Source organism: Amorphotheca resinae, assembly GCF_003019875.1.
Source record: "Amorphotheca resinae ATCC 22711 unplaced genomic scaffold M430scaffold_3, whole genome shotgun sequence".
NCBI lineage: Eukaryota > Fungi > Ascomycota > Leotiomycetes > Helotiales > Amorphothecaceae > Amorphotheca > Amorphotheca resinae.
In genome coordinates this window covers 1787330-1802864 of record NW_020194473.1, presented here as the reverse complement: position 1 = coordinate 1802864, position 15535 = coordinate 1787330, and the positions used below count along the sequence as shown (strand labels likewise).

Genomic DNA, 15535 nt, shown 5'->3' with positions numbered 1-15535 from the left:
ATCCGAAGCTAGACACTCTTCTATCTTACTCTCGATTACGTTTGCTAACGCTACTTCTACTTTAGTCACACAAGCTTTTGCGGCAGACTCTTGATCATACTGTGAGTAGACTTGCACGAAATATCTCTGACAATTCTCGGTGTTATTCACTCTTGTCCCTTACTCTTGTCCCCCTTCTGCAAATCGCGCCCCTTCTTCAAATTTCTGATCAATTTTCTTTGACCACAGTGCACTAACCTCATCTCAGCAGTCAGTCGTCTTCACTTGTGGAAAGCAAGTGAATCGGCTACCTCTGTCCTTATTCTCGAACATCTCCAACACTTGACCTCAACCACAACACCAACCAACAATAATCACCAAGCTCACGTCAAGATGGGTAACAAGAACATCAGATCCAAGCAGGTGTCCGTTGTCCAACGCAAGCCCTCGAACGCCTCCTCTGTCTCTTCGAAGATGGAGTCTGCCCCACTCAGCACCGTCAGCTCTGATGACGTTTTTACTGATAACGCCGGCGTCAAGCAAGCCGCTCTTGGAAAGGAGAAACTTGACAATCAACCCATTGGTCTCCCATTCCGCTCTTACCAGACGGGCACCCTGAAGACCGACAACTTTGACCCGTCTCTCTCCGCCTCTGCTGGTCAAGCCTTGCCACCCACTATGTCCAAGAAGAAACTCTCCGGTGCTTCGCCCGCCTTTGTCCCCGCCAACCGAAAGCAATTCAATTCTTCCCCAAAGTCTGTCGGACAGACTTCCGTCACTGGCCTCTCATCCCAGTCCTCGCCATCAGGCTACTCCTACAAACAAAGCTCAAGTGCCTTTACCACTCCGACCAAGGTCGCCAGCACCGTGGTCACCACTCCATCCACCACTGGTTATTACCGTTCTGGCTCCCCAGTCAAAGCACCACGTAGCTTCCTCACTCGTGCTGATAAATCCAAGAAGGATATCATCATCACTTCCTCCTCCATCACCCACAACATCGTCCGCATTACGGAGAAACAGCTCCCAACTGGATTTCCCTACCAACATCGCTCCGAGGAATTCAACCCCGAGAAATACAATGTTGTGGATGTCGTCTCCAAGATGGATATCAAGGAACGCAAGGACTTCTGGGAGAAAAACTGGATCGAGATCATCGTGGACCTTGATGAATTCACCGACGCCTCGGACAGCAGCAAGGTGGAGAACAAGAGCCAGGGACTCGTCGTCAAGAAGCAGAATCCCATCGTCGCCATGATGGACAAATTTGGGCCCGAGTTCTACGAATACGCACACACCGTATTCATCACCATCTGCATCCCGGCCTCCATGAGCACCAGCGATGCCAACACCAACAAGACTACCACCGCCAGCTTCACCAAAGCCCAACAAGAATCCGGTCCATTCCAAGCGATCCAAAGCCTCGTGACGGCGCTCCACCAATTCACGCAGCTCACGCACCTCTCCATCATCCTGCGCACTCCCTCCAATGCCCGCACGCCGCTCTCCCTCTCACAACTCAACCTCGCGCTCCCTTTCTACGAGCTGGCCTTCACGGACTGGGATCTCAGATGGCAGACGAGCTACATGAGTCGATCGGAGCAGGTGCGCGGTTGGCCAATTACGTATCTGGATAAGGAACGGCAGAAGATGGACAGGATGGCGGAGATGGAGTTGCAGGAGGTAGTGTTTAGAAGAGTGAGTCGGGCGCCTATGGTGCATCATCTTCCCTTCTTGCCACGCGTTGAGAAGGCTCTGATCTAGAGATGACCATTCATTCAAATTCCTCTTTTCGTCGAGGCAGGAATGAATCGTTTAACAGCGGTTTCTTTTCTTGATTCGCATTAGGAATTGATGGATGGGCTCTTGAATCTTGGGGTTGGGTTGGTCTTCTGAGGCTTTGGCTTTGGCTTTGGCACATCCCATACCCCGTATTTCGTTTCTTTCTGGAGTGTATTACAGAATTCGATACTTTGGTGTAGTAGCAGCAAGACACAGAGGAGGAAAGTTCATCAATCATTGCGTTGCGTTCTCATAGCACGGACAGAACAAGTCTTCAAAATCCAATGAGAATTCTATCCATCATTCAATGAAATCCGGAGACTGGAGGTGTGACCCTGTTTATGGAAATGAGAGTTTTCTTTTTTGTTTCTTTTTTTATCCTTCTTTTCTTTTTTGAGTGAAGAGATAGATAGATGGGATGTGTATGTTTGATGTGATGTGGTGAATGCTTCTGCCCTCTCTATCTCTCTATCGCCTGATGTTTCTTTCCCCTTACATGATGGTCCGTCATACCTATGCATATACCCATCTTCCAAACTCTATCCAGCACCTTACTTCATCCCAACCTCCTCCCTTCCCTCGCTTTCTTCACTTCCCTCCCTCATACTATACACCTACCTATTTTCCTTTTACCACCCCCCCCCCCCCCCTTTCTCTTTTTTCCCCCCCGCCCAAACAGCAACAAAAACCAGCCTGCCATCCTTCTTTCTCACTTCATATCAAAGCCAGTAAGCTAATTGATGAATGACCTATAATCAAGACTCGTCGGATCCGGGGAAGACCATGATCGGGGGGTTGGTAGACGTAATAGATACTATTAGATAGGAGTAGGTAGTGATTTGGGGGTTTGATTGTTGAGGGAAGTAAAGAAGGGTTGGGATTTAAAATTTTATTTGGGGGGATTTGATATCGGTTTTGAAACTTGTATGGTATGGTATGATTTTGAGTTTGGTTGATGATTGGAATGTTTTAGATGTCTTGGATAGGATTGACCTCGTGTTAAATGATGGGTAGTGCGAGATTGAGGGACGCTCTTCATGGTCAATGGGGCATTGTACTTTCGTGATAGTAGGTACATATTCATTTTTCCAGATCACGCGAATAGGTTTGAGCTATTAGCCACGGGATCTTTCTATTCGCCTTGAGGCTCTCGCGATAGTTGCGATTGTCAAGGAGAGGAGCTTTGTTGCCAAAATAGCTACATCATGGTCTGACTTTGAAGCTAGAGCTGCAATTCAAACCTCTGAAGTATTCTAATGCCTTCGGACGTAAGGAGCCATCCGTTTGCTTTCTCTGCGGCAATGCGACAGGAGATGTCACATGACCCTGTAAAACATCACGAGTTCAGCCCCAGCTATTTTAGCATAGCTTATTATCTACTTATATGAGATTCAGCTGCATTGAGTTCGAAAGGCAAGACATTGAAATCACTTAAATTCAGTCGGAATAGCCGGGATACCTTAGCATCAAGCTCGCATGCGGTAAAAGTACACGTGACGTACATAGAGGAAGGGGATCGATCGTGTCGCAAGTTGACAAGTCGAAGAAGAAGCGGCTGGGATAAGCGTTCGCAAAGAAACAAAAGAAACTCTCTTCAGAACTGGGCGTCGGCAAAACGTTTCGAAATCGAATCGAGTGCCGCGAGCACCACACAAGAGCTTTGCATTAGCCTTGCATTGCCAGCTCATCGTCTCGTCTAGGATTGATTATGCGCTGCGCGGGAAAGGGTTGAGGAGGCGTAGGGTTGAATGGACGAGCGAAGCATATACGACTGACTGTCTGTGTGTGCGCGATATTGGTGCAAGCGTCCCCCGACCAGCGCATCTCTTCGGCTTCCCGGCGAGAGAGCGACAAAAGTGACAAAAGAGAACTTCGTCGAGGGCCGTGCTGTGAGTTGTCTCCTCAACCATAGCCGAGTTGTGCGCGCTGTAAGTATAGGTACCGGACATACAGTGCAAGCTGGGGTAGACAACTCAGGCAAGAGAACAGGGGAGAGGAGATGAAAGGAGGAGAGGGAAAAGCAGAGGCAAAAGCTGGCTACTGACCAACGTGTGAAGGCATATATACATCAATATATATATATATACCGATATATATGCGCGTTTGTAGAGAGGTCAATAATCATGCTCATGCAAGACTCTTGCACCTCCTATACCTCCTGATCTCCCCTTCTGGCAGATGACAACGCCCCAGCCACTGCTCAGACCAGGGCAACACAAACTTTCCCCAACAAAGGGCGCATCTCGCTCTCGATGGAGCGCCTGGCGTGTCCAGTCCACGTAGTGCCACCCGAGGAAGCTTATATCATATATCTCACGCCGTGGTAGGCTGGTAGTGGTAGCTGCATCTGATGTCGCAGCGGTACATGTACATCGAGCTGTACTCTGTACGCCGTATGTAGGCTGCTGGAAACAGAAGACAAGAGGCCAGAGGCGTGTTCTCTTGCGGCGAGATCCGACCGAGTGCCTGCACCGCACGACGACGAGATTGGGCCAGCAGCGGCGCATCCTTGTCGACGGGGCGCTCTGGGTCTGTGCTGGCCATGCTGTTGCCAGGGCCTTGAGCCTGCCTTGATCCTGACTCGCTGCGTCGTGATTGGCGCCGTGACGCTCGTTCTCCAGCCCTCGTCGGCGCAGACTCCAGAGCGCGGTGGACGAGGGAGCAAGGAAGGCCAGGGGGGACGCGCTGCGTTGGCACTGGGAGAGCGGAGTGGGTGGTGGTGCACTGGGTGGCCAACGACAGAGGGCGAATGGCACAGAGAAGAGCCCTTTTGCCCTTTGTCTTTTGCCCATTTCCATCTCCATCACCATTCCCATCTCCATTCCCATTTCTTTGCGACCATCCCCACGATTATGAACAGCTGAAGCGCCGCCGCCGCCGTTGCTGTCGAAGGAGGAGAAGGTTGAATTGAAGGTTGGCTCTGCTCTGCTCTGCTCTCTCAACTCGACCATCTCGCTCGCTACGGAGTACTGTAGGAGAACCACCACCAACCCCTCAAGACCGCGGAAAATCCATCTCTGGGCTGGATTTTGCTATTTGCTCTTTGCTTGGTATTTCCCTCCACTGGCATCATCTCGAAGCTGTCCAGCTCGAGATCGCAGCCAGTTGACAACCAGATGGGGCCATGATACACATGCAGCGTTCTCTCTCCCTGCCGGGCCCGGCGCACGCCTCTCCTCGTACGTCCTCTCTCTCTCTGCACCCTCGAGCTTGAAATATCTACATATATACATTTGTATGTACACACACACATATATATACTGATCTTTGGAATCCTAGCTGTCTCACCTACCATCACACAGCTATCCTCGCGAAGTCCCACCCCGTCTCCTCCTGAGAACCACGCCGTTCCCCCGAGACTTCATCGATACCAGTCCCGCAGTCCTCAGCGCCCCCCTTCAGCGTATAAGGAGAAGCCTGCAGAGCGAGAAAGAACACGGAGCTTCACCCGACATGCTTCGCCATCCCCAGCTCCCCGCAGACAAGAGGCCATTGTTGAATTGACCCTGAATCCAAACATCCCTTCTGAAGCCGAGCCTCCTGCTACCCCCACAAAGCTGCTTCATCCGCCTCTGCTCCAGGATATCTCACAGTATACTAACCCACAGATCAGTGCCGTGACCGACACGAGTGATACCACCACCCTGGATGAACTCGCACACTTGGTCCGGCTCTCAACATACCAGGAGAGGAAAAGAGCGCATTCTCGCGTTCGATTACAGAGGTCCTTGGTTTCCACAGCCCTCTCCGCTCGTCTGGCACGATGCGGAGAGCTGGCACACAGGACTTTGGTTGACAATTTTAGGGCAGATGAGAAGAAGAGCTTCGCCAATTTGTACAATGCAATCCATGATGTCCGGAACTCATGCGATGCCACCCGGAAATACGCCTTGTTGGAGCCCGATTTGGATAAAGGTCGCCCACACCCCAACGGCCGTGATGATTCAGACTGCTTGTCCACGTTCATGAACGAAATACCCCAGCGTTCCCGTGAGACCCTTCTCAATTTCTTGACCCAGATCCGGACAAATCCAGATTATTTGGCCAGCCGCATTGCAAGTCTCACACCTGCAGAGCTGAGTGCTCTGACAATATTCCACCAAGGATTGGAGCCCATAGATTCTGTTTTGCCATTTCATACTCGTTCAAAAGGTGCTGCTTCTAGTATTCATCGCAATTCGTCCCATATACCCACTGCAGTTGAGCGTTTGCTTTCTTTCCAGCGTCATGATCCCTTATCTGCTCTGATTCATACTTGCTTTGCCAATTCAGCCGGTCCCGATTCCGTTGAGGACCTCAGGAGAACCGATGTTTGGGCAACCACCTGCGCCAGGTTGATTACTGAAAGCAAGCCAGGTACAGATCCATTTATCTGTAGTGTTCTCAATGTCTGGACAGCAATGCGAGATTGGTCCGGGCGGAGCAACATGGAATGGTATCTCATGAAGATCCTTGAGGATGGAGCTTTCTTATTGGAAAGGGCCGAGGAACAAGCTGGGCCACGTATCCACGTTGAACCACGGAGTGCCAAGGACACCATAGCTGCGGATGAGTTCTATGAGGCAGCAATCAAAGGTCTCTTCGAGGTTGTTGACGATCCTGGAGCAGGAGGAATTCCGGAGGGTCTCCTTGAACTGGGCAATGCCATACTCCGGAAGCTTGACCCCAAGAGGCACAATCCCACCAGGAGATTTCTTGTTTCGAAATGGCTTTTTTCGGTTTTTCTCCTTAACGCCATCATCCATCCCGAGGTAGGTGATTCCTACATCTATCTCCTCTTATCTCTAAAACTAACCTCTTCTCAGTCCTACGGCATGATGTCAGAATACCATATTACTGAGTATGGCAGACAAAAGATCCTGAAAGAAGTCGCCATGAGATCGCAAAGACTTGTCGTCGATATGACCTGGTGCGAGCTCACGATAGACACGTTTCATTCAAGTTGCTAATAGACCATACTAGGAACAAATCGGCTTCTACTCCGCTTGCGCTCAAGGGTCACATCGAGAATATAATGGCTCGTTTCCGTTCGAGCCGGCCGTCTAGGCCAAATGCAAAGCTTCTCCCTGCAAGATCCATTACTTCCTTGAGAGAGACTGCGGAAGTCCATCCATACCTCGTCTTGGGTCCTTCGGATCTGATGACTATGGTAAATGCTCTCTTCCCCGAGAGACGTCCTGTCTCTAGTTCTCTATCGAAAGACCACTTCAATGGCTTGCGGTCTGGTGCCTCCTCAATCTCGGGGATCAATGCTATCTCAATGTCAATGCCCATGCAGGCTCGTGGCGCTTTTGACAATGCCTCCATCCTCAGTACTAGTGGATCATCGGTGATCAGTGATACCACTACTTCGCGTGAACCTCTACTTGACGACGGCTCGAACAGCGCACAGAGGTTTTCGCCCGCCTCGGTAGCATCTGGCCAATCCCAACGTCTAAGCTGCTACGAAGACGATGGGTTTGAGCTTCGTGTAGCCATTTATGAAATGGTACAGACTCTTGGGGCCGACGGGATCTCTGGAGCCTGCCATCCTTGCGCCGAACGCTGGGCTGTCCTCTTCATATCTCCAGACGGGCAGAAATTATCCACGCAGATGAAGCATGATCCTGACGACGAAGGCGATGACGAATATACTTCCAGCAGCGAGAGCGATGATGAGGATAATGGATCGCGCCCCGACCTGGATACAAACTACCACCAATTGCGAGACTCGATCCTCAAGCTTGTCGAAGATTACGAGATTCCCCAATCGCTTGATTCTAAGAGCGAGACAAAAACCTTCAGCAATAGAACTTCTGCTTTTGATAGTCCTCGGAAGAAACAACGCAGCAGGCCAGGGTCATCCGCACAAGCGCAATCAAAGAATCCTTATCGCCCGCGCGATCCATCTCCCGAAAAGACGAAGCATGTTGATGCCAAGCCTAAGCAGCGAAAAGAGTCTGACGGCCGGAAGCACGCAGAATCAGAGCCGCCGTCGGTCCTGATCTATATGCTCGAAGCTGCTGAGAAACAGTGTAGGGATCAATGCCTCTATACAAATGCCCACTTGTACTGGAAGACGTTGAATCAGCTTCAACAAATCTCTTCTCCGTCGTTGAAGAAAGATGGGTTTGCCTCTCTTTTGAATATCTTCTCTAGAGGCCCTCGCGACTCCATTAGACGCTCCACCAGTGCAATTGAGGAATACGAGGCCTGGTTAGTCTGGCTTAAACAATCCCAAGAACGTCACGATGTAACTATCGAATCCATGATGAAGCGTCTGAAAGCTCTACGAGACAAGATGTGGTACGTTACGGATGTCAGGAATTCCGCGGCCTACGAAGGGGCCCGAAATATTGCGGTCGCTCTGAAGTGTATGGCGTCGCCAAAAAAGAACCCGTATCTATCATCAGGAGGTTTGCGGCCCCGCATCATATCACGACCGTCTCCCAATAACTTCCTCCTGAAGACCGAAGCCCAAGTCATGGAAGCGATGGCAGCTTCCGAGGAGCAAGGGGGACCCAATAAGCTGTCTGATGAGCAATCAGAGAGGACTTTGCGATGGTTGTCCCAGTTCGGCATCGAGAACTTCTGCAAAGGTGAAGAGCGAATTCACAGGTTCTGTTTGGAAATCGAGACCTGCATCAATAAGCTGGTCGGCGATAATCTGATGGATGGGCCAGTCCTTTGGTCGAGCGAGCTTTACTATCGGGACAAGCGCATCTTGGACAGTGGGAGACAAAAGGGGGACCTTTTTCTCAACGGCATCGGATCGTTGAACATATCTGGAGATGATCCTAACGAGGCGGAGACTGGGCGGCGAGGCCTGAGAAGTACGGACTTCAATCGACCGGGTAATCTTCGCTCGATGTCAGTGAGGAACGGCTCGCAGCAGAGTTTTGATTCTGGCAGATACAGCATGTCTAGATTGAGTACGACAGGAGATCTCCTGGATTCCCAAGACTACTTCGGTATGGCCAGCCCAGTCTTGACTATTGATTCTGCTACCACATTCTGGTCACCATTCCAAACCCGAGCTCAATCGCCAACAACCAGCATCAGTAGCCATCGCCCAGGAACCGCATCATCCACAAACGAGACAGTCATGATGAAGGAAGACCGTGCGGGTCTAGCAAGGCAACGCTTTCTCACCGATTTGAAGCAGACCCTGACAAGTTTGCTCATCAGTGACCTCGGCACCCTCGTCTTTGCGCGAGGTAGTGAGACTGATGCTTGGTTCTCAGGAAGCCTTGGTCAGGATTGTATGGAGAGAAAGGAGCGGCTCGATCGAAAGGCTAGAAGAAAAAGTAAAAGAAGGACACTTGAGAAGAAGAAAAGTTTTAGGGACCTGCGCGGCGCTCAAAGGCCTGAGGTAGCAACCGAATATCCTGAAGCCCATACTGAGCGAGGAGAGAAGGCCACGGTAGCAGGGTCTCGGCCATCGCCAGAGCACGGGGCTGCGGAAGGCTCTTCGACAGCTGAATACTCTTCTACCAATGACACCAGTGGAAGCGGTTCAAGGAAGAGTGTGTCGAAGGAATCGGAACTACCGGAATTCCCTTACAGAGTAGCATTCCAGCGGCTACTGAGAATGTTTTCAGTTCATCCAAACCCGTATGCAAAGCTGAATGCTTTGTTTGAGCTAGAACATTTGATCGTAGCATATCTGACGCCTTCAGCGCCACGGCGTCCAAGAATTCGCCAGGATTCGGTGACTGCCCCTCAGTCACCGCCACCCGAAATTCAACACAATCCTTTTGGCCCCAGCGAGGCCACGCCAGCCGCACCGCGAGCCAAGAATCTCGAAGAGGCTATCGACAACTGCAAAGAACGACGTTCGCACATCATAAATCTTCCCGAGACTTCCTCGCCTGTCCACCGGGTGGCAGAGAAATCCTCGAGCTTGCCTAATCCCGCGAGCACTGACATGATCGTCGATGTCCTACAAGACCTTTTCCGCGATGCAGATATAAGGCCAAAGACTCTGTTTCGCGATCTCCAATTTATCGCGTCCTTCGTACCGGCCGCTATCCTTGATAAGACGGAGCGCGGCAAGGCTTTCTGGGATGCCGGGCTTGCCGCTCTGGGCCTGAAGCAGGATGTGTGCCGGACGCTCATAGAAATCGCAGACGAGATCGTGGTCCACTACACCCAAACACGCAAGACTGTTTCCTCAGCCTCCGAAGCTCCTCCGGCGACCAACGGGAGCGGAGAGTTGATGAAATACAGTATGCAGGACGCTGCCAAGATGTGGACCATCACTGCAAAAGAAGGAGATCCTGTCGCCGAGAGAGAACTAGCGATCTTTTACCTTACACACCCCGAGCTTGTGGAGAGGGTTACAGCACCGTTGAGTAAGCCGAGAGAAACGTTCAAGGCGCAAGTCATGGAAATGCACGGTGGAGGTGGTACAGTGAAGGAGGAGAGGGATCGGGAAAGGAGTGACCCGGCAACGATGTGTGTTGCTTATCATTGGATGGAGTTGTCTGCTTTAGGGGGTGACGAGCTAGCCAAGAAGTACCTGAGGCAAAGGGAGGAACTTAATGCAATCCCCTGACCGCCGTCCTCATCTTGCCGCTGTCCTCCCCAACTCGAAGTCTCGAGTATGACGATAATGGATAAAAGGGAGTTTTGGTTTCCATGGATGATTGTTATTTTTGTTTTCTTTCTCTTCTCGTCGTCTAGTACACAAAGATACCATACCATGCATGATGAAAGGCATTTAGCGACATTCTTCGTTTTTCTGGGCCAGGCTGTCTGATTTATGTATGTTTTTTGCTTTGCTCCTGCGATAGATGAGATGAGATGAATGAATGACGATCGTGCGTAAAAGGACGGTTTGCTTCTTTATCGGGCTGTCAGGTCGGTTATCTGTACAACTCTTATGATTAGATTGGACAGGATGGAATTGATCAAAAGGGTTTCGCGATGTAGCTTTGATGTTGTATGTTTTGAGTGTGTGTGAGTACGATCAGTTCTTAGAGCTGCGTTGTCTATAACTCATGGCTGGTTCTTTTTTGGGGGGGGGAAGTCAAGTCTTGCATCCCATCATGATATCCCTGGTTCCCCCATATATCTAGCAAAAAGCTCGGCAGCAGCTCCCCCATCTTGATTTCCTTCCCCTCTTCCCCCCTTTCTTTCCCCTTATCCACTCCCACTCCCCTCACTCACTCACTCACTCACTCACTCACTAAACCCCTCCTTCCCTACTGCCCTAATACGTCACAATCCGTCATAATCCACATCCATCTCACATCCCACCTGGACCACCTTACTTACTCGTAGCTTAGCTTATAAATAAATAAACAATAGAAGGTTCGATTCAGCAATGTGATTTTTATAGATTTCATGACATAGAGAAAGAAGATGATGGGTTTTTTTTTTTGCGGTAGAGAAATATAGGTTCTTTTTTCGATCAGATCAGGTATGGATGGGGAAGAATATCTTGCTCGCATCAAAGCTATAGAGCATGCATGATATTATAATTTCCCATTCTCCCTCCATCCCGTTCTTCTTGAAATATCAAATGAGGCATCCCCATCGCCATCCCATCCCAAGCCCTTATATTCGAACCACTCACTCCCCACACCACACAGACAGGATATCAATATCAATAACATAACATATCATAAAAGAGGAACTGAACCCAGAGTAGGATATTGCCGTGAACCAAAGTTGATAATTCATGCATGCAATGCGCACCTTTTCGTTCCCCGCACCACGTGAATGGAGAGAAGAAGGGGAATGTGTGGATATCAATCACATAAAAACATATCAATACTTCTTCTTCTTTTCCAGCAAGAACCTCCTATTCATCCATCCATTCCTTCTTTTTCTTTCTCCCGCCCTTTTTCTCTCTCTCGAGGGGGGGATTTCATCCCAAGCCAACATGCCCACGCAACGCCTCCCCTACCCACGCCGCTCCGCATAGTAATCCAAAAACTAGCAGAACTCGCATTTCGAGCTCGGGACCGCGCGCAAAGGATACATGTTCAAGAAAGGGAGCGAGAAGTAGCCGGACTGGCCGAAGTTATTCTGGACGTCGTTTTCTTGACCCCGGATGTCGTCGGTGCTGAATGTCCAGGTGCCGTTGTCGTTGCAGGGGGTGGGTTGAGCTGCGCTGTTTTGGGGGAAGGGGGGAATATTGTTAATATTGTGTTTGTTTGGTTGGATGGTTGGATAGGTAGGGGAAGGGGGAAGGGGGAGAAAGTAAATTAAAAATTAAACATACCTCCCGCAATTCCCATACAGGTGAGTAACATTCAGAGTGAAGCCGAGCGGGCTAGGAAAAAACCCAAACGTCACGTTGGGATTGGCGCATGGTTCATTGACTGGGTAGCCGTCGATGGCGAACTCGTAGGATGTGGAGCTGAAATAACGACATGTGGTGTTGAAGCCCTGCGGTGTGGTCGTTGGGGTATCGATGATTTTGAGCGACCACCTGGAGAGAGAGAAATTCAGCCGCTTCTTTGGTAAGGTAGGTAAGGCAGGGTAAAAAAAGATAAAAGGTAAGAGGTAAAAGGTAAACGGGATTTGGGAGGGGAAAGAAAAAAGAATGAGTGAGTGAGCCTTACGAGCCGCCGGTTCCGTGACGAGTGTTGGAGATGCTGATGTTGGTCACCAGCCAAGGGACAGGGACGAGGTATTCAGTCTGAGCGAAGACGAGGCTCGAGGTGGTGGTTGCGACCACTGCTAGGAGGGTCGAGAGGCGCATTTCGAATGGGTGAGAAGTGCGGATGTTTTGGAGTTGAAAGGGGCGAATGAGGATCTTAGGATTGAGGATTGATTGAAAATTAATGGGTTTCGGGTGCTCTCAGGCTTTCTGAGGAATTATGCAGATATAAATTTGGATTGGACTGGATTATAGAAATAGATGATGGGTAGAAAAGAAGGGGAAGAGCAGATGGCGGCGGGCCCTTGTGGGTTATAGTTTATAATTTATAGTTTTCAACTAAAAGTATAGCAGTGAGACTATAGAAAAGGTAAATAAAGATCAAATGTATCTGTCCAGGCAAGTCAGTGCACGAGAGGGCCAAGAGAGGAAGAGAGAGAGAGAGAGAGAGCTGATGATGGCGGAGGATTCTCTCTCGTGAACGCTGAGCCGGTCTCTTGCGTACGGAAAGCAACTCTCGACGAGGATGTGGGATATATTAATAGCAATGAAGAAGTCGATCGAGGGGCAAGACAGAGCAGATACGAGGCTTGGGAACGATGGACACGAGGGGCGACTGAGGTGCACAACACCCATTACTCGTGTTGCTCGTCGATCATTGTGGTCCGGCTGCTGCGAAAAGTCCCTTGATTGGAGGGCCGGCCAATGAATGAATTTGTCTGTTGCTCAACCACACCGATGTTGTCGGGTGCGGGCATCTCAATTGCTGAACTGTTCTGGTTGTTGTTGTCCAACCAATACCAAACAAACATATCATAAGCTTCTCTGTGCGCTGTCGACTCTTGAACCCAATTGCACACTGCTGCAGGAGGCGGTACAATTCTCCGAGAAACTGTTGAAGATGTCTCACACATCTTGACCGGAAAAGGATAGGTTCACCAGAAAAAAGACAAGACGTCCTGTACCCCTGAGCAGACCATCTCATTCATAATGCATCGTTCCTCGGCCCCGTATACGACGGGTGGACGTGGCGGAGAACCAGTACCTTAGGGGTCGTCCTCGTCGCCTCCACTCCGAGTCGACGGCTTTCTTGGGGGTTACTCCAGAAACATCATCTTCATTTACTATCACAAGGAATTTAGTTGGTAGAAAAGTATCCGTAGCTTAATACTCAAAAGAGTAAATTTAAGGTACTTGGTATTTTAATAGAAGTAACGCGCCTGAATAACAAATGTGGAAAACACTCCTACAATACGAAAGGACTAGATTTACGACCTTGTCTTCCTTATACTATAATACCATGGCTGAATTACCCTTCCTACATACCTTACCTTACTTCGACATTCATGTCGCATACTAATACTATAGAAATTCCATGTTCAAGTATCGCGGCGTATTTTGCTTCGACCTGAACACGAGGAGGTCGGCCCATCTAAGCCTTTCTCAGTGGAAAGACAAAACAAACCATGTCAAGATTTCTAATTCTACCCAGGAGAGCCACGCCTGATGGTCCTCCTCGGCTCCGGTCTCCGGGCAAGATCCCCTTGGGCGTCAGCTCGTCGCAGAGCGTCAAGTAAATGCAAGCGTAGCATCGAATGCCCCTTCCTGCCGCTAGGTCTCCATCACTGTTTTTGAAAATCCGTATTGCTATGCTCTGACGACGCGATCACTAGTCCTGCGCTTCTTCGAACTATGGCATCCCATGCTTGAAACTCCTGGTTAGCATCTCCAAGCGATATTCCAAAGGTAAAGCCCGAACGTAACTGGCGCCTCGAAACCCCGGCAGAGGGACTGTGACAAAGGCAGCAAGAGCTTTAGGGACAGTGACTCTAGACCGTGGACTCCCAGTCCTGAAACCCTTATCAATATCTCATAATGACGCCCTAAAACCCAAAAGCGAGTGGCATTCAAATACATTCCAAAGTTTTAGGAATCCAAACTTACAGGATTGCTCTACTTCTACACCTCGAATAAGGTCGTAAACCTCTTGAGCAGATTCAAATTCGCAATGCCAGCAGCGTTGGATTATCTCTCCACATAATGTTCCACTGACATCAGGGAATTCTCGAGACTCGTAGAGTTTCCGAACTTCCTTACTTTCCATTTCTTCATAAGGCGCCTTGTTAGTCATGATATTATAAATTGTAGAGCCTAGCGCGTATAAATCGTATTGAACAGTTGGCGGAGTTTGCGGAACACGATAGTCGAAGGCAGGCGTTAGAAATCTCGACGACGCGCAGGCTTGAGTTCGAGAGCCTTTGAGAGAGGAACCACTAAAATCAGCGATCTTGAGGCTTAGATCTGCGTCTAATAAGAAGTTCTTAGGCCCTAGGTCGCAGTGAACCACTTCTTTGGAATGTAGCAATTGAAGTCCTTCTGCCGCCTCTTGTGCCCACCGTAGCCGCTGTGTCGTTGATATGTCGTTATGAGCAAGAAGGTAATCCTTGAGGCATCCGTTCGGCATGTATTCCATAACAAGAACGCACTCTGTAGGATCCCATGAAATGATCTTTACTAAGCGGGGATGAGGGCCTAGTATCTCATATATCTGGCTCTCGAGTGTCAACTCACGACGACACAGAGCGGCTTCGCGTCCGGTCCATGGCGATTTGGCCACATAGCCGGATGGCATGAGCTCGATAAGTCCTGTTGATCCGCCGGCTATAAGCTCTCCCTTTGATACAATGATATTTTGTTCGATATCTCCGAGTGGAGAAGTGTCTTGAGGGTTGATGGCTAGATCCTTCTGCACACAATCGCCAATTCATTAGTGAATAAGACACAATATAGAAAAAGAAGGCTTACTTCTGTTTCGGTAGACACAGATGCACTGTTCTCAACGTCCTGCTCTTTGCTGCTCTCCCATTTTAGGAAATGGAAGCTAGGGAGGGTTGCATTGCGAATGAGAGAAAGCAGACCTGACGGCCAGCGCAGCAACAGCGGCCACAGCGGCCAGCTAGATAGCCAGCGTGTAATAGAGAACATGGCTGAGAGCCCAGGGAGGTAGGGAAGTCGAGAACTGTTAAGAGCAGAGCAAGGGAGATACTCACATGTAGACTTTTAAGGGGCGGTGCGAGCTGTTGGTATCTTAAGGTAAGGTACCAGGGGTAGCTTCGTGCAGCCTCAGGCACTAATCTTTATGCCTGCCTTAACGTGCCTTACCTTACTTGAAGTCATATGCAA

The 15535-nt window shown here is 49.7% G+C and overlaps 5 protein-coding genes across 5 annotated transcripts; 2 read left to right on the top strand and 3 right to left on the bottom strand.

The window, feature by feature from the left end:
• Positions 1–372: 372 nt before the first annotated feature.
• On the top strand, positions 373–1804 carry M430DRAFT_40485 (hypothetical protein; the record flags this gene model as incomplete). Its single annotated transcript, XM_024867401.1, has 1 exon — positions 373–1804. One exon carries the CDS (start codon positions 373–375, stop codon positions 1741–1743), a length of 1371 nt encoding a protein of 456 aa, XP_024723343.1. The 3' UTR covers positions 1744–1804.
• Positions 1805–3875: 2071 nt separating this feature from the next.
• On the bottom strand, positions 3876–4712 carry M430DRAFT_40484 (hypothetical protein; the record flags this gene model as incomplete). The annotated part of the gene is made up of 1 exon (XM_024867400.1): positions 3876–4712. One exon carries the CDS (start codon positions 4710–4712, stop codon positions 3876–3878), a length of 837 nt encoding a protein of 278 aa, XP_024723342.1.
• A 1476-nt stretch (positions 4713–6188) lies between these two features.
• On the top strand, positions 6189–10297 carry M430DRAFT_97838 (hypothetical protein; the record flags this gene model as incomplete). The annotated part of the gene is made up of 3 exons (XM_024870070.1): positions 6189–6512; positions 6567–6670; positions 6724–10297. The coding sequence occupies 3 exons, from the start codon at positions 6189–6191 to the stop codon at positions 10295–10297; spliced, it is 4002 nt and encodes a 1333-aa protein (XP_024723341.1).
• A 1385-nt stretch (positions 10298–11682) lies between these two features.
• Positions 11683–12454, bottom strand: M430DRAFT_40482 (hypothetical protein; the record flags this gene model as incomplete). The annotated part of the gene is made up of 3 exons (XM_024867399.1): positions 11683–11860; positions 11972–12181; positions 12315–12454. 3 exons carry the CDS (start codon positions 12452–12454, stop codon positions 11683–11685), a joined length of 528 nt encoding a protein of 175 aa, XP_024723340.1.
• Positions 12455–14222: 1768 nt separating this feature from the next.
• M430DRAFT_48876 (hypothetical protein) lies at positions 14223–15337 on the bottom strand (the record flags this gene model as incomplete). Its single annotated transcript, XM_024868022.1, has 2 exons — positions 14223–15098; positions 15158–15337. 2 exons carry the CDS (start codon positions 15335–15337, stop codon positions 14223–14225), a joined length of 1056 nt encoding a protein of 351 aa, XP_024723339.1.
• Between the last annotated feature and the right edge of the window lie 198 nt (positions 15338–15535).